The following is a 20,313-nucleotide window of genomic DNA, read 5'->3' as shown; positions in this document are numbered from 1 at the left end:
GCTACACGCCGCCGCGTCGTCCACCGCTCCGCTGCTCACGTCTCCATCGTCGCAACACCGCGACGGGCTGCCCATTTCATTATGCCTCCCGAACCGAACCCCACCCGCATCTACTCGGCCACCTACTCTAATGTGAGCTCCTCTTGCCGGCGCTGCACCAACCCCCCCCCCCCCCCCCCCCCCCCCCGCCCCGCCCCGCCCAGCTAACACCACTGCCTTGGCCAGGTCCCCGTCTACGAGTTCAACGTCAAGAGCAATCATGTCATGCGCCGCCGAGCCGACGACTGGATCAATGCGACCCACATCCTCAAGGTTGCCGACTTTGACAAGCCTGCCCGCACTCGCATCCTCGAACGCGAGGTTCAAAAGGGCGTGCATGAAAAGGTCCAGGGCGGATACGGCAAATACCAAGGTCGGCATTTTGGCCCACACCTCATCATGACCTGCACATTAAAACAGTAGTCTTGCAGGAACCTGGATCCCTCTCCCTGACGGACGCCTCCTCGCTGAGCGCAACGGTGTGCTCGACAAACTCCTACCCATTTTCGACTACGTCCCTGGCGACAGAAGCCCACCACCTGCCCCAAAGCATGCAACTGCTGCATCAAATCGGCCCAAGGCGGCGCGCCAAAGCCTCGCTCGACGACTCCCAGGTGAGCTATCCAATCCTTTGCTGGTGCTACAGTGCGCCAAGCCTTCAGCGCGGTTGGGCTGGGCCTCGCCATGGCGCTGTATACAAGTCTTGAGATAGACGGGACTCCCGAGCGTACATGCTGACCCTCTCAGCCTACACCAACGTGAGTCAAATCAGCGAAGATCACTTCGAGACCGTCAGCCAGCCGTACGAGGAACAAGAAACTCCCGACAATGTCACCATCGTTTCAGAGTCCATGATGGACGACCATGACATGATGCAAAATTCGCAGTACTCCAACCAAGGGCACAAAAGGAAGCGCGATGCGGACCAATACTCCGTCGAGGACAAGCAACATCAAATGTGGGCGGATGCGCTATTGGATTACTTTATGCTTCTGGAATCAGAGGACCGCTTTCCTGAGGCACCAATGCCCCCGCCAAATGTCAGTCTTGACAAACCGATCGACGAAAAGGGCCATTCAGCCTTGCACTGGGCCGCTGCCATGGGCGACGTGCCCGTAGTCAAAGATTTGATTGAGCGTGGCGCCCGGATCGATTCGCTTTCCAACAATCTTGAGACGCCTCTCATGCGCGCCGTCATGTTCACAAACAATTTCGACAAGCAGACCATGCCTCAACTATTCAGAATCTTACAGCCCACAGTCGTAAGATCTGATTGGTACGGCAGTAATGTCTTTCACCACATTGCAGCGACCACCAGCAGTAAGAACAAGTACGCCTGCGCCCGCTACTATCTCGATTGTATCGTCAACAAACTGTCCGAAACGTGGATACCCGAGGAGGTGACGCGCCTTCTCAACGCACAAGACTCGAATGGCGACACGGCAATCATGATTGCGGCTCGCAACGGTGCCCGAAAGGTAGTCCGCGCGCTCCTAGGTCGCAACGTTGCAGTCGACATACAGAACAAGCATAACGAGTCGGCCGACGAATTGATTCGTGACTTAAATGCGAGGCGGCGGGATGCACGCCACCGTGTTGCTTCGTCCTCGCCCTTTGCCCCCGATGGCCGTGGTGGTCTGAATGGGACCATGGGCACACCTTCGTTTGGGTACCGTAACGGCTCCGGTCCTCCTGGAGGTCTTTCCAATGCAACAGCACAATTCTTGAAGCAAACCTACCACAGCCAGTACTCCAGCCAAACGGCTCAGACGCTCATGTCCAAAGTCCTTCCGACTATCAACGAAAAGCTGGAGAACCTTGCGCGAGCCTACGACGCAGACCTGGTGGAGAAGGAAGCGGAAGCTGCAGACGCGGATCGCGTGGTGCGCAAGCGTCAAGCAGAAGTCGACGCATTGCGCCGGCAGCTACGCGACATGGGCGTCCAGGACATTGACGGCGCCGTCGCTGCGGCAATTGCAGCAACCGGAGACGGCACTGGCGGTACCAATGGCAGCTTCGTCACGACAGACATGGAAGTAGAAGCGCGCTCACAGGAAGATTTGCTGGAAAATCTGACGCGTGACGCGGAAGCCTTGGTGGAAATGGAGCAGCGCATCCTCCTCCAAGACAAGCTGCGAGCAGAAGAAGCCGCGCAGACGCCCTCACAGCAGCAGCAGCAGCAGCAGCAACCAAAGACGGAACCAGCATCATCAGCACATCATCACCAACAACAACAACAGCCGCCCGTCTCGCCCACCACAGCCTCGTCTCCCGCGCACCTCCGCGAAAAGCTGCGCCTGGCGCTGGCGCTGCGGTCGGCGCAGACGCTGCGCCGCGGCCTCGTCGCCGAGGTCGTCTGCAACATGAGCCTCGCCGGCATGGGCGGCGAGCGCGCAGACGAGTTCAAGCGGCTCATCTCGGGGGCGCTGGGCCTGCGGCCGGGCGAGGACGTCGAGGCCATGCTGCCGGACATCCTGGGCGAGCTGGAGGAGGCGCGCGAGAGGGAGGTCCTGGAGAATGCGGCGGCCGAGGGCGAGGCAGAGTAGAGTTCAGCCGAGGTGACGAGTGACGGGGCTGGCTGTGGCCATGTCTGGAGTTGTGTCGTGCCGTGTTGAGGCGACCGACGGGTTTCTTAATACTTTTGTCTGATATCCCCCCCTTTTTTATTTCTGACGGCCGCCATGGCCGCCCACGGCCTCGCGGATGGATGGACGCCGGTCGGATAGTGAGTGGGTGCTTGAACTGGAGCAGCGTCCATGAGAGATGCCTACCTACTTAGTTAGGCTACGTACCTGATCCGTCTGTATGCACGCATTAAGACATGTAGCAAATCACCTGCTGCCCATGAGATGAATGAAAGCATTTTCCAAAGGTCCTCTTCTGTCACTATTCAGTGCTAAGATGCTCAGTAAGTCTCGTCACTTGTTCACTCACAGGACAGCAGAGAGAGAGAGTAATTGATTTGAGATTCATCCATTCATTTACTTTTCTTTCCATCTTCATCCTCTTGTCTATGATGTGGTATTGCGCAGGGGCAAGCAAGCAAGTCAGCAAGCAAGAAGGAACACATGCCATGGCATGGGCATGTCGTCCGTCCGTCCGTCCGTCCGTCGTTCGTATCGTCTGTTGGTATATCGTTCTTCTTGTCCGTCTGCTCGGCCTCGTCGTGGTTCTCTTGTCCCGCATCGCTAATGTCCCCTTGGTCTTCTTTTCCTCGGGGCACATGCTTGCTCGATGGTGCATACCAATGCTGGGCTCTCCACTAGCAAGCAGGTGGATACTGTACGCCGAAAAAGAAATTCCCTCCCCAACTCAAGTCTCAATCACTCCTACCAGTGACAAATGCCACCCTCGCTGTCATCAGCCGTCCACACGCCCGCCAAGCCGACAATCTCCATCTCGCCGCTAGCATGCTCGCCGACCTTTGTCAGGCGAGCGCCAACGCGACCACTGCTGCCGCTGGCACCGAACCCAGACGCTACGCTCGTCGCGTCCGACGGGCCGTTGTTGAGCAGCCGCCGCGCCCAGGCGTCGATGGCGGGCTCGCCCGTCTCGTCCCGCGCCTGCTTCAGGAACGGAATGAGCGCGGTGCCGCCCGTGCCTCGGATGTTCTTGTTGTCGTTTCCACTGGCGCCGTGGATGCGCTCCGCGCCCACGCTGCCAATGGCCGTGGGCTTGAACGGCGCCGCCGAGCCCGAAGCGAGGTTCGTCTGGCGCGAGCGGCTGCTGCTGCGGTTGCGTGTCTCGCGCGACTTGACGATGATGTAGCGCGACACCAGCTGAATGTGCTTGTCGCGGAAGGCGCGGAGCATTGCCAGACATGCGTCGTAGGCGGTAGTGAGGGCGCGATCGTTCGGGCGGGCGCGCACGTACGGCCGGACATTGGCGACGGACGAAACGGCCTCGAGAAAGCGGCGGTGAGGGCCGGGCATGTAGGTGCGCATGTCGGTGATGAAGTTGTGCTGCTGGGCCGGGGGTGCGGCGGCGTCCTGCGACGACGACGATGGACTAGGCGCAGCGCCAGGGGCTGCCTTTTCTCCGGTTGGGCGGTGCTCGACGCCCAGGGCTAGATCGAAGAACTGAATGACGCTGCTCTGCGCATTGCTGCCGCCCGAGTACTGCACGTAACGCTGCGGCGCGTCGGAGCCGTCGTCGAAGATGACGCCGTTGGGTAGGCCAGCGTCGGCCATGTTCTTGGAGCCGGCTAGATACGGCCTAATGCGGTGGTAAAAGACGTGCGGATCACACTGCTCGTACATGCGCTGCAGGAGCGCGCCAAACTTGTCCAGGTGCTCGGCGAAGGAGCGAAGGCACTCGGTCACGGTCGCGCCGTCGTCGAGGCGGACGGCTTCGAAGGCTTTGATCATGAGGGGTATGGTGGGTGCGGCGCACGCCTCAATGGCCACAGAGACGAGGTAGAACCAGGATTCGTCCAGCGATCCGGTCATGGTGTTGAGGGTGAAGATGTTTTCGAGATTGTCCACGGGAACAGCGGGGTCGAGTGGGCGCCAGTTCCACAGCACGAGACCAGCGTACGTGGCCACGGGAGGCAGTTCGAGGTGACGGCAGCATGAGAGGAAAGGAACCGAAATCGAGGGAGGCACTCTCTGTGGAGTGATATCAGCAAGTGACCGAGTGGGGTCCGGGATGTTGGATCACTTACGTCTGCTGGTGAGTTGCCGCCCCAGATGTATGAGTGGGCAATAAAGGCGAGTATGGAATATGCTCTGCGCCATTCTCGTTCGTCGGCCAGGTATCTTGTGGAGAGGACGGGGAGGGCATCGACGACGCGCCTTATTCTCTGGGTGAGGATCAATGCCTGCAGCGATGCGACGGTTGTCTCCCAAGGTTGGTAGTAGGGATCGGGCAGGAAGTCGAGGGGGGCTTCGGTGGGAAGGAAGCCATTGACGGGCGACACGTCATAGTCGCTCAATTGTGGAATTTGCGGCAGCATAGTGTCGGCGGGAGTGTGGGCGCGACGGGGGAGCGGAGCGCAAAGGTATCGAGGTGAAGAGTGGTGACCGACAGAGGTCGAGACGTCTCTGGGCAGGCCAACGCAGGAGGAGCGGCGGGTGATGATGTGGTAGACTAGCGGGTAGTGCGAAAGAGCAGTCGCGCGGTGGATTACCTAATTAGGATGTGGGGTGTTGAGGAGGGGTATATACAAGGTCGGGTAGGGAAGGAGGGGAGGGCGAGGGAGGGCGGCGGGCGGGAGTCGTCTTATAGGCGGTGGAGGGAGTGAGATGGGTCGAGGATTAGTATGGAGAGAGAGAGAGAGCGCGGTGGTGGTGGTGTAGGATGGATAGATGTGGGGCAAAATGTCGAACAATGAGCAGTGGATAGTGCCGACTCGAAGCCGAAACAGGCGCACACGAAACAAGCGGGCCAATTGAGGCTGGAGACGGACAGCCGATTGCGGCGGGTCGAAAGATGTCGGTTCCTTTACACATTATTACATGTACCCCAGATGCCGCCTGCCCGGTCTCCCGTAGTGTAGAGTCTGGCGTCTGGCGTGATGGTCGTGCCGTGCAGAACAGGCCCCGCCGCCCAATCACGGCCGCCGACAAAACCATCCATCAGGGTAGGGCAAAAAAAGAAGAATCCCTGCCTGAAGAGAAGAATTGAATTGAAAATGACGTCCGCTAACTCCGCCTCACGCCTACATCATTGGGCCATCATTACAAACACCAATAACATATCAATAATACATGCCATCATCTCTCTCCATGTGAAGACTGAAGCCGCCTCTCTGCGCATGCACCACCCACGCAGGCACCACATGCACATCATCTCACCGAGCTGCGAACCAAAGCCCGCCGCCGCCCGTCAGCAATAGCCACTCACTCAGCCAGCCAGCCAGCCATTCGACGCACAAAACACATCACATTGCATCGTATCAATAATTGATTGCTTGCCATGGCTGCTGCTGCTGCTGCTGCTGCTGCTGCTCTGCCTCGCCTCCTACGCGGCTAAGGCACCCATTATCTGATAAACCAGGTACACAGCCGCCCACCGACACCGACCCCGTCTCGCTCGCTCGCTCGCTGCGGTCCGCTTCCCATCTCATGCTCCGTACCACAGTGGTACCACAGAATTGTTGAATCATCGCAAAAACCCCCTTTCCTTCACTCGGCGCAGGTCGTTAGCCGCCCTTGAGCCTTCGCTATGCGCCCTGGTTCCCCTATCCCTGGTTGATGGTGCCAACCGCCAAAGCCGCTCGCTCGCTCTCTCGTTGAACAAAGACCAGACCAGACCAGGTCAGCAGAGCGAAACGGCGCATTTCCAAGCCAGCCGACCTGACCGACCGACCAGCCAATCGCAGCGACGCCGATCATTCTCCTGTCAGGTCTGTCAAGCAGCAGCAGCAGCCGCACTCATGACATGTTCCAAACTTCCCCCGACGACAAGAAGCACCAGCAGCAGCAAGACAACTCACCTCCAGCGCGCGCGCCAATTTCGATTCTTCCCAGCCATGATTCCGTAGACGAAACCCCAGTCACTGAAGCTCCCCTGCCGTCCTCTGCTGCTGGCTTCATCCATCCCCTGTCGCGTCGGCGACTGTAGCGGGGACATCGCTGCTTCCGCCGCCTTCTTTCCAGTCTTCTAACGGTCCCCCTCCCCCCCCTCTTCTCTGTCACTCCTAGCCAGGCTGGATCCAGCCAGTCGGTCGGCCGGTCCGTCGCATGCTGTAAAAAAAAAAAAAAAAAAAAAAAAAAAAAAAAAAAAAAAAAGCCACGGCAATCACGACAGCAATGATCCATCTCAGTCCGTCCCCTAGTTCCGGCCCGGTCGGCGTGGTTCTGCCGGCAGCGTCACCATGACGCTAGTCTGCTTATTCACTACTACTGCCTACCAGTTGTCAACGGGCCGTGGTTCTTGGTAAGACCAATCGAGCGAGACAACCGCCGCCGCCGACCGAGAATGGAGGCAGAGGAAGCATTGCCACAAAGGGAAGCAGACGATGTCGAGGGTTAGCACACCACTGATTTGTAAGCGTCATGTCAAGTGCGAGAGTTGGGCTCGACACGGACGCGGACCGACCGCAATCCACACGGTGCTGTGCATGCCGATTGATAATGCTGTTGATGCTGCTGCTGCCACGGGGCTTCAAGCCTCACTGACGCAGATGAGGATTTGTCGGGGGGTCAGGTCGGCTTTGGGCGACGAAGACGAGGTCCCCTTGCAGAAGAAAAAATACATGTATGATGCATGCGTACATGCCATTGGAGATGCCCATCAATGAATGCTCCTCATGCTCTCGCTCTCTCTCTCTCTCTCTCTCTCTCTCTCTCTCTCTCTCTCTCTCTCTCTTGCGGTCTCTCACTGTCTCGCTGTCTGACTGGCTTCACAACAAACGAATAGAAGACGTCAAGAACCCCTTCCCCTGTTCCTTTGCTTTTTCCTGTCCTGTTCCATCCCGTTTCCTTTTCTCCTCTCTTCCAAAATGTCTCGGTCCGTCCGTCTACGCCTTCGCTTCCTCGACCCGTCACTACAGTCATCCACCGATCCTTGATTCAATCCTAAAAACCACCGAGAAGAAGAAGAGAAGAAAAACGACATGAGGCAAGCAAGCGGACCATGAGGGAAGAGGTCATAGGGAAAGAAAGAACTAACGCCGGGTATTACAACAACGTATAGTTGGGTGGTGAGTGGTTCGGTCCATGAGGGAAAAAAAAGGGGGTGAATAAAACAAAAGGGAGAAAAGAGTCTGCCATCATCGCAGCTAGGCAAAGCAACCAACCAAGGCTATAATGTTTTGGCCACTTGATGCATGCATGTGCATAAAATCTGTGGAGAAGTAGCTGTGTGTTGTGTGCGCCCCAAGACGGGGAAAAGGAAAAGAAAAAAGACTGGTCATCCCCAGAGATGCTTGCTAGCTTCTGCTCTCTGGTCTTTCCTCCCTGGTCGGCTGCTACTCAAACATCGGTCGTCGATATGCCTTCGACTGACCCAAAAGACAAAGGTCTTCGTCATACAACATGTCCTTCACTCGGTCGGACTGGCCTCTTCTGGTCGCGTGCCGTCGTCTGCGTTGCTGCTCATCGCGTGCGCTTATCATCAAGTCAGTGATTCGGTCTTTGAAGACCTCAGATTTTGATCACTTACCAGACTCGCCACTGCTGCCGCCGACGCCAAATCAGGCTTGCCGCTGATGCTCCTCTGCGCCACGCGAGGCAGTCCACTGTTTTGGTTGGACGACGTGCCCGTATTACTAGACCCGCCAGACTGCTCCTTTGATGCGCGTCGGATGCCGAGATTGCCATGCAAATTGCTCACGGTCGAATGTCGACGACCTGGCACCTTGGCTGGTGAGCCCGTGTTGCCGGAAGCATTCCTAGACCCAGTCGATGCCGTGCTGCCCTGAACGTTGGCTGCGCCTTGTGCGTTTTTGAAACTCGTAGCGGGCGGTTCGGGCAGAGGCCTGCCTCGCTGCGGCGTCTGCGCCACCGTGTTCATGCGTCTTACGGGCGAATTTGTGTGCGAAGCAGCCGAGCCCCCGTTGATTGTCGAGCGAGGACCTCCACGGGGGCGCTTGATGCCCGTGATGAACTCGTGCTGCATCGCCTCGTCTGGCTTAAGACGGCGCTCGGGATCCCACCTAAGGCAGCGAGCGATGAAGTCGAGGAAAGCTTCGTCGTTGCACTTGAGCGACTGCTCCAGCGTCTTGCTGCTTGGGCGCCTTCGGCGACCCTTCGAAGACACAGTAACGCGAGGCTTGCCCAGCGAGTCGAAGAACAGTTTCTTGCGGCTGCTCTTCTCAATAAGGTGCTTCTCAGGGGGCCCGAAAATTTCCATGATGCAAGCCAATTGCTCTTGCTCATTCTCACCCGGAAAGATGGGAGATCCCGTGAGCAGTTCAGCCAGAATGCAACCAAAACTCCACATGTCAATGGGCAAGCCGTAGTTCATACCCAAGATGACTTCTGGAGACCGGTAGAAGCGGGACTGGATGTACGTATACACCTTTTCGTGCTCGAAGCAGCTGGAGCCAAAATCTATCACCTTGATCTCGGAATGCAGAGGGTGGGCGAGCAAAATGTTTTCGGGTTTCAGGTCGCAGTGGATGACGCGTTTTCCCTTGAGCAGCACCAACGAGCTGAGAATCTGCCTGGCGAAGCGGCGAATCAGCTTGAGGGAAAACCCCTTGAAGTCATGAGCCTTGATGAACTCGTAGAGGTTCATGCCGAGCAATTCGGTAGATATGCAGAGGTGACCGCGGAAGTAAAAGTGCTGGGTGAAGTTGATCATGCTGTGCTTGTTGTCGGGATCCTGTGCCAAGTTAGACTCTGCCCTTGCTCAATAAATACTCCAACTTACCCATTCGCGCAGCTTTTGCAAGATGTTGACCTCCACTAAAGCCTGCTGATGGAATCTCTTCTTGTTGCGGATAATCTTGACAGCGACCAACTTGCCCGACTTGTGATCTATGCATCGTACAACCTGTCCGAAGCTGCCCTTGCCGAGCACGTCCACGACCTCGTACCGATAAGCCAAGTGGTCGCCTAGCACGATGTTGTAGTCTCCACGGTCGTCGTCGTAACCAAAATTTGCCGTCTGAGCATGCAGGTCGCCAACGTGCTTCTTGGCGTGCTTTGTGCCGCAGAAATAGATGTCTTTGTAGTCGATGATTTCACCTCGCTCGAAAATGTTCAACGGAACCATTTGAATCGCGGTGGCGGGCGATACCCGGTCTTGAGGCTTGGCGCGCTTGCGCAACTCGTCAACCTCCTTTGCGGCGTGCTCGAAGTCCTTTCGTCTTGTGGCAAGCCTCCTCATTTCCTCATCCGCAGCCAAATCTTCGCGGTCCAGATTCGTGTCCAGCGAACGGGCCTTGAGAGTCGAAATTGAGTTTTTGGAACCGAGCATCTTGTGCATGAGCTGGCTGGAAGACGACCTTGTGACCGGGCCGGTGTACGCATTTGCCTGGTTGGTGGCGCTTTTTCCGGCGGAAGCTTTTCGCTCGCCGTTGCGAGTTTTCTGAGCTTCGGTGTCGCTAGCGAAGAGGGTGCTGGACGGTTTTCTGCGAGTCGCGGCTTCGTAGGAAGGGCGCGGTTTTACGACGGTTTCAGTGTCACTGACAGGGCCACTCCATGTGGTAGATGTCGGCAGTCGCGGAGGGGGCATGTCGTTGTGTTTCGGTGGTTGGGGCGGTGCGTCGCTGCTAGCCTGGTAAGGGATATGGCCTTGGGACGCTTGGGCCCTATGCGAGCTCTTTGACGAGGACCGTTTCCAGTTGCTGAGGCTCAATTTTCGGCGGATGGATGACGACGAGGAGGGCGTTTCTGGTTCAGTCGAAGTTATCGATGACGTATCGAGCTTGTGCGGCTTTTCAGTATTCTGAGCACGAGGAGGGTTCTGTCTCTGAGTCTGTTGCGCCGCCTCCGCTTTGCCAAAATCAAACTCGTCGCTCTCTTTTGGAACCAAATGGTCGAGTTGCGCTCCCAGTTTGGGCAGTGAATTGGCTCCATATGGTGTGGTTGTGGCGTTGCGTGCATTGGGGGTCGTGATCGGTTTTGATGGGAGCGGGGGAAATGATGGGGTCTCCGTGGACCTGAGATGGTAATGAGAAGTACTGCTGCGCATTTCAGCGGCAATGGGCGTCTCTCCTTCATCCCGAAATCCAAAAGTCGCCTTCGACGCAGTCAGGGGAGTACTCGGGGTCTTGGTGTAGTTTCTTTTTGGCGGCGGGGTGGAGGCGTCCCCAGCGGCATCCCCTTCAAAAGGCTGGAAAGAAGCGATGCGCTTGGCCGTCGGAGTACTCAGAGGGAGAAGGTTCAAAGGAGGCAACCGCAGTGGTTGGAGATTCTTCTTGGCCGTCGTTCCAGACGCCGAAGAAGAAGTCTTGTCACCTTCGGAGTCGCCCACCGTCAAACCTCGTCTCCTTTGATTCAGAGGTCTGGTCTTCCTGGCGTCCTTTGGAGCGGTTTCCGCGGGTTGATCTATCGAGGACAGATTGCTGCTGTCACTTTCGGTATTCTGGATCAATGTTACATTGCCGCTCCCCTCTGCACCTGGAGTAGCAGGACCTTGGCGCTCCGGGTAGACTGGCTGGTCAATCTCTGTTTGTGGAGATTCAAAAGCCTTTGGTATCGCAGGGACTGGGGGCACGTCCTCGGTTTCGGTGCCGGCCGAACTATGCACATTCCTGGGTTTCGGGGTTGGTAGCCGTGACGTCGATAAGATCTGCTGGCTGGATCGAGAGGGTAAATTAGCATTCCCGCGCAGAGAATTGAGGCTGGAGCTGTTTGGTAACGAGGGTCCAGCGCCAACAGGTCTCGGGATGTTGTCTGGGGTGTTGCGAGCAGATGACGAGGGGGTAACGCTCTTCCTGATGGCCAATGTCTGACTGAAGGGAGCTGTCAAGTTTTCCTGTGGCATGTCGGGTTGAGGAGTTGGAGGATCGCGGGGCATCGCCGGGGTGCACTGGGATATGGAAAGCCGCTTTAGTCGGCGTGCGTCCGTAGGGCTTATGGTGCGCGCGCCTAGGCCTCCAGCATGATGAAGAGATCCTCTCTTGTTCGCGTTTGAAGGAGTCCCTGCTTTCTGTCCTGACTTGGATGGCGATCGTGTTGGGCCTGTGGTCCGGCCGAATTCCGAAATGAGCGATGAATAACTCTGGGTGGAGGGCGTAACCATACTCTTGGCCTTGCTACTCCGTGGAGTTGCGGCTAGGCGAGGCACGTCTGTTGCGCTGCGACTCGGAACCAGTGTCCCCCTGCGGTTCGGTTTGTTGGGTGACGATGCGCGTCCAAAGTTGCCGTGGGACATTTCTCGCCGGGGGCCAAAATGAGGCTGGACATCGCTGGCATTGGGCGTGAGGCCTGGACCAATGGATTTTCGAGGACCGCGAACTGTTGTTTCTGCCGATGAGAATGATGCAAAATCTGTGACGGGAGCTGGACCCAAACCCTGACTTTGGCGACGTGCGCGGTTGGACGCTGGCGCGGCTGGCGGTCCCATGCTGCCGGCTTCTGAATCTGTTCGGCTCGCGGTCTGCCTCCGCTGCGACGTCCCAGGCCTGCCAGCAAATGACGAGCTGCTAGGGGCGCGGCTGCCGGCCCTTTTCCTTTCTGCAAAAGACGCCACGCTGTTGACGGTATCGTTGTCGCTCTCTTCCAGGGCAAACATCCTTCGGCCGCCTCCTGGAACAGGGAATTCGCTGAGTTTTGGGCCGGAGCCGATGCTCTCGTGGAAGTCGTCAAAGTTGAACGAGGGCAAAAAGTCGGACGAGGACGAGTGGCTTTCCGCCCGGCTTGGCAGCTTCCCGAAGCTGAAGCGCGGGTTGGAGCCGTTGGTGGGAGCAGTCAAGGACTGAGGTTCGCTGGCAGAGGTCGGCAGCCGGGAGGCATTGTTGTTGGAAGCGGTGGTGGAACCACTGACGATCCTGCTTCGACAGTAAGCTAGAGCCCCATTGCGCACAGGCCGGACATTTCGTGTGTGCTCGTACCTCCTGCCTTGGTCCATGGCACGAGGTCCCATGAGCGGCTTATGCTCCCTCACTGTAGACCTGCGGCGGCCGGCAAAGTTTGACTTTTGGGAGGCGGCGGCGGTGAGGTTTTGGGCCGAGGAGGAGGGGGTGGGTTTGCGCTGGGGACTATCATTCTCGGTAGCGACTCGATTGGGGAAGCGCCTGGGGACGAAGGCATCTGCTGTTGACAGTCGCAGCGTTAGCTTGGTGTGGCAGGGTCTCGGAGGATATGCAGGTACCCGGGGCAGGAGTTGGCTTACTTCCAGAGCTGGCAGAGTCGTCGGCAGCAGAGGAGAGGGCGACGGGCAACGAGGCGTCTCGGTGGTGTCCTTGAGCGGACCTGCGCGTGGCCATTGTTAAGGGGGGGAGATTGGATCCCCAGAGGCCCCTCGCAGGTCGTGTTTTGGACCAATTTCAGCCGTGTGTGCGCACCTCGTGGCTTGGAGATGGACTTGTCCGAGCTCGAGAGGGTGGAGCGGTCTAAGAGGGCGTCGTGGGTGCTTCCATGCCTAAAGCGGGCGGCGGGAACAGACGCAGGCGACGCGGGAGCGGAGTGGATGCAGGCAGTGGGCGGCGGAGAGGCGACGGCGAGGGCGGAGGGGCAAGGGGCAAAACAAGACGACGGGCGGGTCGGTGAATTGGTGCGAGTGGAGCGCGGAGAGGAGGCTGGTCGCGTGGGATGGAGACTTGGACTGCGAGTGGTGGTTCGAGGGCGGCGTGTGGGGGTGGATGGTGGTGGTGGTGGAGGAGGAGGTGGAGGATGACGGCGGTAAAAGGTCGATGGTTGCAAAAGGCACAAAGGGCGTCCGGCAAGCAAGACAGTATCATCAAATGGCATGGCAGGCTTTGGCTGTTTTGGGCCAGAATCGCCATCCCGGCCGCCAAGCAGGGAACAGTCCGTCTGCTCTAGCGCAGCGAGGGCGACAACGGCCACGGCTACGGGAATATGGAAAACAAGACGAATTCGACGCCGTCGCGAGGAGAAACACGTCTTCGGTCGGTGTCGTTGGTTGTTGTCCAACAACTGCACACCTCACACATGAGTCGGCCGCTGCTGCCCAGTCGCCGGCATTGCTGCTGCGGCAATCACATGTGTGCTGGCTGAGGTCCGACGGGATATTACTGACTGCCCTGCCCTGCGCTGCCCTGCCTGCCTGCCTATCCTGCCAGGCCCGGCCCTACCATGCGCCGCCAACATCACCACCCACACACCTGACCCTACATATCCAACCCTACACTATACAGCCATGGACTTTGCCAACCGCGACGACCCCATCCCCGTCGTCTCCATCTCCCCGCCCAACGATAACGACAACAACGATAACCACCTGCACCCTCAGCCGAATGCTCCCAAGCACCGCAGCAAGCGAGCTGCCCTGCGCCAATCGCTCTCGTCCGACAAGCTTAAAGGCAAGCTCGAAGAAAAGATCGAAACCTTCTGCAACTCCTCGACGCCCTCTTCGCACTCGCACTCGCACTCGCGGTCCAGGAGCGAGTCCATGTCTTCTCAGTCGTCTCAGTCATCCTCCAAGCTGCAGGACCGCGTGATGGAGACGTAAGTCCGCTGTCTGCTTTAGCGCGCATTCCCCCGCTGCCGCCTCATGCTGTTTTCGGCACAGGCAGCATGACCGTCTCAGTCTACCTACGTGCACCTACTTTACTCTTGAACCTCCCGCCTTTCACTCTGTCCCCAACTGACCATGTACAGCCTCCTCAAGCAAATGATAGGCCCCGTCGCCGACGATGATCGCGATGACGACAAGGCCGGTTCGCCCAAAGACAGGAGATCGAGGGAATATGTCGATCGTCCAGGCTTCAATGTAGCCGTGATGGCAACGAACTTCAGACGTTTTAATTCTAGGTAAGATCTGCTAACATCACCCCCACAGTGGGTGTCCAAAGAAATGCGATAGACCTTCTAGCAACTCAAGTACAGCTAGCGAGCTTTCGTCTGCTACTGCAGTCGCGCTTAGGGAGCATTCGTTCACTGCTGCATCTATAGCTAGGGAGTCTCGTTTCTTTCCACACCCACTGTGCCCCCGACGTCTCTGACCCGCTGGCAGGGTTGGTATTTTGTTCGTCTTCGAGAACCGCCTCATCCGCCTCTTTTCTTGGAAGGACCCTACACATACGCTTTCGTTCTTGGCTGTATATTCCTTTGCAGTCTTGGACCCTCATCTCCTTGCAGTCCTTCCGCTAGCCGTATGCCTCTTTTTCGTCATGGTGCCCGCCTACCTGGCGCGCCACCCTCCTCCACCGACCAATGGACCCACAGATATCCATGATTTCTACGGCCCACCTATCCGCCCGCCCCAGAACATCAAGCCTGCTCCCGAGCTGAGCAAGGATTTCTGGCGCAACATGAGGGATCTCCAAAATGCCATGGAGGATTTTTCACGTGCGCACGACGCAGCCATTGCCTACCTCGCTCCGCCCACCAACTTCTCCAACGAAGCTCTCTCCTCGGCCGTCTACCTCGTGCTTTTCATCTCGGCTTGTGCTCTCTTTATTGTTGCCCAGGTGCTGCCCTGGCGACTCGTCCTTCTCGTCGGTGGTTGGGTTGCTATATGCAGTCTCCATCCCAGCTCTCAAGCATTCCTGACCAGCACCCACGTGGACGAATTCGTCCAACATCAGGGCGAGCTGTCCAAGACAATTTTTGAAACATTTGTCGTCGGTGACATTGATCTCACCCCAGGTTCCCCGGAGCTCCGCGAAGTCGAAATCTTTGAGCTACAGCGAAGAATTGGAGATTCGCCCAATGCCATCTATGAGCATTTCGTCTTTAGCACATCGCCCTACACGCCACTCTCCCAGGACCGTGTGGCGGGTGACCGACCACGTGGGAGTCGATTCTTCGAGGACGTGGAGGCTCCCAAGGGCTGGCAGTGGGCCGACAAGAAGTGGGGGCTTGACTTGTTCAGCAGAGAGTGGGTCGAGGAGCGCTGCATCACTGGTGTTGAGGTCGAAGTTGAAGGTGAGCGCTGGGTCACCGACATCCACTACGACGAAGACTTTGTGCAGTCCATTGCAGACGACGCGCCGGCCATTAGTCGTGCTATTGTGGCTGGAGGTGTGGCAATGGCCAACGGAGCCGGCGAGTCGACTGATTCACTCGACATCAATAATTTGATGGCAAAGAAAGAAGTGAAGAAAAGCTGGGAAGAAGGCACTGGCACTGGCAAAAAGGGGCTCTGGAGAAGAAGGAGATGGGCCAGACTGGTGGAGCGACGGCCTCTTCCACCACCCGAAGATCTCTACCTCAGTACGGCGCAAGCGTAAGTCCATCTTTCCTACCTTCAAAAAGACATCAACACCATGCCGCCTCCGCCCCTGTCGCAACAATTCCTCTTTCGGGGAGCATCCCTGTGTCGTGCCAACATGGCACGATTTTCAACTGGGACCCCCTTTCTCCGCTCCCGTCAACAAAAACGACTTAATCTTCTCTGCCTAACCCGATTGCCACTAATTCAATCGGAGACGGGAGCGTAGAGACGAGGGTTGCGTGATTCGGCGAATAGCCACTCCGAATCCTGTCATTTATTTGTTTTGGCCCCCTGTTCAAGTACCCTTCTTCACAACGCTCCATTCCCTCCCGAGAAACCTTCCCGCCCGCCTCGTTCCTGAGTTTCGTTCTCCTGGGTGGCACGGGTGAATAACGTCGCGACACGTCACAAGTCATCTCCTTGTCATTAATTCCCTCTGCTGTTGCACTCGACAACGACACTTGACGCTTTTGACAACAGGTCGCTAACGGAGCCTTCTTGGGCACAAATACAGTACAGAGCTCCCCGCGTCGCCGAAATCTCCTGCAAGTTCAACCAAATGAAGCTCGTCGTACGACTAAACCTCGTACTCAGCCGCGCTACCCGCGTCAGTCGCCATACGGTTAATTAAGACGTCGTCGACTTGGCGACCGTTGCGGTATCAGCCACCCGCCCTCCGACCACACAGCCGACGTCATGGTCTCCAGGGTCTGGTCGCTGACCGCAGACTTTGATGTGCCGGGGTTGCCAAGAATGGTCAATTGTTTGGAATCAAAGACTATCGATGGCGCCCTTTTTAGGCATCATCGCCGTGGATGCAGAGCGCTGGGTAGCAGTCAGGTCCAGGGAGCAGCCATTTGCCACGTCTCTAGTGGTGCTGTTGGGGAATTGTCACTCACCACCACTCCATGAGTCCACTCAGAGTACTGCCATGTCACGTAGTGGACCACCGCACGTGCAGCATTTATCTCAGCACTGTTCGTGGTGGATCTTGACCAACTGCTTCAGGATGGACTTGGTGTAAGGATCTTTTGCTTTTCAGTAGCAGGCTGGTCGCTAGACAAATGATCACATTGTCTAGTTGGCTACTGGATTCCGGTCAATCTGTAATGACGACTCTGGCGTGTGTCTTGAACGAGCCGGCCACAGTGGGTGTCGAAAGAAATGCGACTCCCTCAGTCTGGCTGCGGCAGTAAACCACTACTCCCTAAGCGCAACTGAAAAAGGCGCGAATGCTGCTTAAGTGCAGGCGTAGTGGCAGTGAATGAATGCTCCTCAAGCATAAGCGTAGGAGCAAATGAACGCTCCTTAGATGCATACGTACTGTCGGAAGAGCAATATTTTTCGTCATTCACTGTGCGGCTTTGCTTGTTTTGGACAATGCTCTATATCTCTCATGCCAACCAACCTCTCAACTCTTTTCAGACCCTACCATCAACGCCAAATACTCACATCCCTCACCCAGCTCGCCCAACTTCCACACCCCGCCGCTCTCTCTCTTCGCAACGGCCACGGCCTCGTCCGGCTCGCCGTGATCAACGTAGAATCCAGTGTACGCGCTCGCGACGGCGCCCCCTCCAATCCCCTCATCTCCCCCACCTCCTCGTTCTCTGACCTCTCCCTGTCTCAATTCTTCCCTCATGCCCCGCATCCAGCCAACAGCCATCGACCTGACCGCCTTCCCGTCGTGATGGCGAAAGAGCCTGCCCCGCAGCTCCGCCTCGCGGACGTACTTGACCGGGGCCCCGCGCACGACGGGCCGGGCCAGCGCGGCGATGAAGCCGAGGTCGAGCGCGCCGTCCTCGTGCAGCGGCGCGTTGTCTTTGAAGGCGCGACAGCAGGCGCGCAGGGTCGCGGCGTGCGAGGTCAGGACGGCGTAGATGGTGGGTGTGGCGGCTGGAGGGGTGGAGGAGTTGACGAGGCGGAGCAGCTGCGTCGTGGTGAGTGGTGGATTCGGTCGAGTGATGGTCAGAATGGAGGGAGGGACTTGTTTGGCTTACAGCAGTGGCAACGCCCCTCTTGCGCCACGCCGTGTGCACGACGACCTGTGTGATCCAGCACACGCGCCGGCCGCCGCTGCTGGCCCCGATGGTCGTGTCGACCCAGCGCGTCGCTAGAACGTGGCCGATGATTTCTTCCTTCTGACCGCCTGCTTCTCCTTCTCCTTCTACTTCTCCTTCTCCTTCTCCTTCGCCCGCAACGACGACGACGGCGCGGACGTACTCATTATGCACGTCCGTCGCCTGTGTCTCCCTCTGCCCCAAATCCGCACAGCACTCTCTGTGTAGCTTTGACGGCGACATTTCCACGCGCTTCCCCGGCCGAGCCGATGGATTCGGACGTGTCGCGAGCGGCCCCCATACGCCGTAGTGTTGCGAGAAGAGGCGCGATGCGTCGGCCATGTGTTGAGCCGTGATTGTGTCGTCGACGAAGCGCTCGAGTCGTGGTGTTGTTTGTGGTTCCATCATTTCTGAGAACTGTCACGGGGGTTTGAAGTGGTTGTTGGCGAGATGTGTCTCTAGACCGGGGACTTTTGTGGAAAGCTGGAATTGTGCTGTTCTGAACTGGCTAGACGTTGGTGGTGTTGAGATGAGGGTTTCGATAGGCAGGATTAAGTACAAGAAGTGCTTGGAAAGTTGGTTGTGAGATTGCGTCCTCGCTACCAAACTGCAGCGCACCGTAGATGCCGCAACAAAGGTCTGTAGACACACATCACTGTGCCAGTAGGCTCGGCACCTTCTTGATCCATCCTGTCCTCGCCCTCCGCCCAATAACCGTGTGGTTCCGCGACAGGCACGCCAACTTCGCACCAATATCTACTCCGCGTAGCTTTCCAAACATCCTTCAGCGAAATGGCTACGCAGAGTGCGTGTATAAATTAGATATGAGCAGCCAAAGACAACTTACCACCCTCGTATTTTTCTTCCCATGATTGCGGGTATCTCTACAGCCACGTTGGGCAGCGTGCAACGCAGCGGGGGGCATTCAATAGAATGCGTACTCTCGAATCGTAAACGGCGAAAATGACGAACGGGGGAGCGCGAAAACGACAACGACGACGCGGAACGAGATACGCACGAACGCACGAAACAACGCAAACGACGGAATGACGGACGGACAGGCGTGTGCGCGAAAACGAAGACGACGGAACGCAAACGATGGGAGCGGGGCGCGCGCAGGGCAGGCAAGGCAGGGAAAGACAAGACAACGGCGTGTGCGTCCTACTTGGACGACAACGACCGCAGCTTGGTCTTCTTACATAACCACGCAACAGCCTTTGAGAGCCCGAACAAGTTTCGGAACCCCTTTCCTGACAATCTCGTCAATCTCATCGTTCTGGCCTTGGCCTTGTTGTTGCTGGTTGTTGTGACCGCCTTGCTGGTAGTTACCTTGTGGTTTGTTGTGGTGTTGCTTCTGGGGCAGGGCTTGCGGCTGGTCGTGTCCTGCAGCTGCGTCGGCGTACGAGGAGTGGTGGTGCGATTCCTGCGGCTTCTCGTGGTGGGCGCCGTAGTTGACGCTTTGCGGGTGCTGCTGCTCGTGGTGCTGTTGCTGCTGGTGATGCTGCTGCTGGCCTTGGTGACCGTTCGGGATATGGTGACTCGGGATTTGGCCACCACCGCCCAAGTGCGATGGCAGATGAGCCTCTCCACCAGTTAGGTCAACATAGATCCTTCCGGCATTCTCCTCAGTGCGGTATTGCAAGCCCAACTCTTGGCAGACCTTCTCGACGCGAGGCTTGATCTTCTGCACATGGCCGGTTGAATGGTTTCCTTTGCCCACAATGACGTGCAAGTGGTTCTGGCCTCGCCCCTGGGCGTACCGGATGCGCTCTTCGATAATGTCTTCGGCCTCTTCGACGAACTGGCCGTGAAGATCAATGGTATCACCATCGACGCGTTCCGGCGCGTTGTTCTCGCGGAAAATGTACTCCGAGGCCTGCTTGTTGTACTCTTCCATCTTGGCGCCGTGTCGCTTGCCAGCCTCGGAGAGGTCGTGGGCGGCTTTCCCGTCGCCAGACTCGTAGGCTTCGTGGGCCCTGTCAAAGCAGTCCTTTCGCTTGGCATGCTCCTGACGAGCCAGATCGCGCAGTCGGTCGTATTCTGCCTCAACGTCGCCAGCTCCTTCGTGGCCGTGGTGGGAGAATGCTGGGAGAGACGGTCAGTAGCTAGAGACAGGGGTTCAGGGTCCGGACAGGGTCTAACGCTTGTGGCCGATTTGGGTGCCCGGGAAAGACATGGTGAGAGATGTTGAATATTAAAGTACAAGATGGAATTCAAACTGGATGATGTCGAAGAGAATGCAAGAGGGCGGAGGAAGATGATAAGTCGACGGTGGTCAGGTTGCGGGAGCGAGATGAGATGGGCGTGCGGTGGTGCCCCGCAACCTGCAGTGCTCAGGTCCGGTTCCTGGATCTCACCGCTGATCGACGGGACCCGCTTGTGGCTCGACCACCGCACCGCCTCACCGCACAGCCGCACCATGACATCGTCACCAATAGCTTCGTATTCCCGCTGGGGGAGACACGACACGACACAGCCG

At 57.5% G+C, this 20,313-nt stretch overlaps 6 protein-coding genes across 6 annotated transcripts; 2 read left to right on the top strand and 4 right to left on the bottom strand.

Annotated features, from left to right (window-relative positions):
- The first annotated feature begins 36 nt into the window (after positions 1-36).
- On the top strand, positions 37-2,911 carry J3D65DRAFT_617556 (uncharacterized protein). The gene is made up of 4 exons (XM_066799560.1): positions 37-132; positions 226-412; positions 471-653; positions 787-2,911. The coding sequence occupies exons 1-4, from the start codon at positions 82-84 to the stop codon at positions 2,583-2,585; spliced, it is 2,220 nt and encodes a 739-aa protein (XP_066658052.1). The 5' UTR covers positions 37-81; the 3' UTR covers positions 2,586-2,911.
- A 31-nt stretch (positions 2,912-2,942) lies between these two features.
- Positions 2,943-5,457, bottom strand: J3D65DRAFT_617555 (indoleamine 2,3-dioxygenase alpha type). Its single transcript, XM_066799559.1, has 2 exons — positions 4,703-5,457; positions 2,943-4,646 (listed from the first exon to the last, which is right to left on the bottom strand). The coding sequence occupies exons 1-2, from the start codon at positions 4,991-4,993 to the stop codon at positions 3,369-3,371; spliced, it is 1,569 nt and encodes a 522-aa protein (XP_066658051.1). The 5' UTR covers positions 4,994-5,457; the 3' UTR covers positions 2,943-3,368.
- A 2,494-nt stretch (positions 5,458-7,951) lies between these two features.
- Positions 7,952-12,519, bottom strand: J3D65DRAFT_601206 (uncharacterized protein; the record flags this gene model as incomplete). The annotated part of the gene is made up of 4 exons (XM_066798020.1): positions 7,952-8,125; positions 8,146-9,309; positions 9,358-12,424; positions 12,488-12,519. The coding sequence occupies 4 exons, from the start codon at positions 12,517-12,519 to the stop codon at positions 7,952-7,954; spliced, it is 4,437 nt and encodes a 1,478-aa protein (XP_066658050.1).
- Positions 12,520-13,755: 1,236 nt separating this feature from the next.
- On the top strand, positions 13,756-15,790 carry J3D65DRAFT_601205 (integral peroxisomal membrane peroxin-domain-containing protein; the record flags this gene model as incomplete). The annotated part of the gene is made up of 4 exons (XM_066798019.1): positions 13,756-14,063; positions 14,217-14,369; positions 14,398-14,517; positions 14,572-15,790. The coding sequence occupies 4 exons, from the start codon at positions 13,756-13,758 to the stop codon at positions 15,788-15,790; spliced, it is 1,800 nt and encodes a 599-aa protein (XP_066658049.1).
- Positions 15,791-16,991: 1,201 nt separating this feature from the next.
- Positions 16,992-18,635, bottom strand: J3D65DRAFT_267463 (uncharacterized protein). The gene is made up of 2 exons (XM_066794933.1): positions 17,775-18,635; positions 16,992-17,704 (listed from the first exon to the last, which is right to left on the bottom strand). The coding sequence occupies exons 1-2, from the start codon at positions 18,240-18,242 to the stop codon at positions 17,186-17,188; spliced, it is 987 nt and encodes a 328-aa protein (XP_066658048.1). The 5' UTR covers positions 18,243-18,635; the 3' UTR covers positions 16,992-17,185.
- On the bottom strand, positions 18,636-20,158 carry J3D65DRAFT_267462 (smr domain-containing protein). The gene is made up of 2 exons (XM_066794932.1): positions 19,977-20,158; positions 18,636-19,919 (listed from the first exon to the last, which is right to left on the bottom strand). Exons 1-2 carry the CDS (start codon positions 20,008-20,010, stop codon positions 19,030-19,032), a joined length of 924 nt encoding a protein of 307 aa, XP_066658047.1. The 5' UTR covers positions 20,011-20,158; the 3' UTR covers positions 18,636-19,029.
- Between the last annotated feature and the right edge of the window lie 155 nt (positions 20,159-20,313).

This window comes from Phyllosticta citribraziliensis (assembly GCF_038025025.1).
Source record: "Phyllosticta citribraziliensis strain CPC 17464 chromosome Unknown J3D65scaffold_3, whole genome shotgun sequence".
NCBI lineage: Eukaryota > Fungi > Ascomycota > Dothideomycetes > Botryosphaeriales > Phyllostictaceae > Phyllosticta > Phyllosticta citribraziliensis.
The sequence above is the reverse complement of the archived record's forward strand: the minus strand, read 5'-3'. Positions and strand labels throughout refer to the sequence as shown.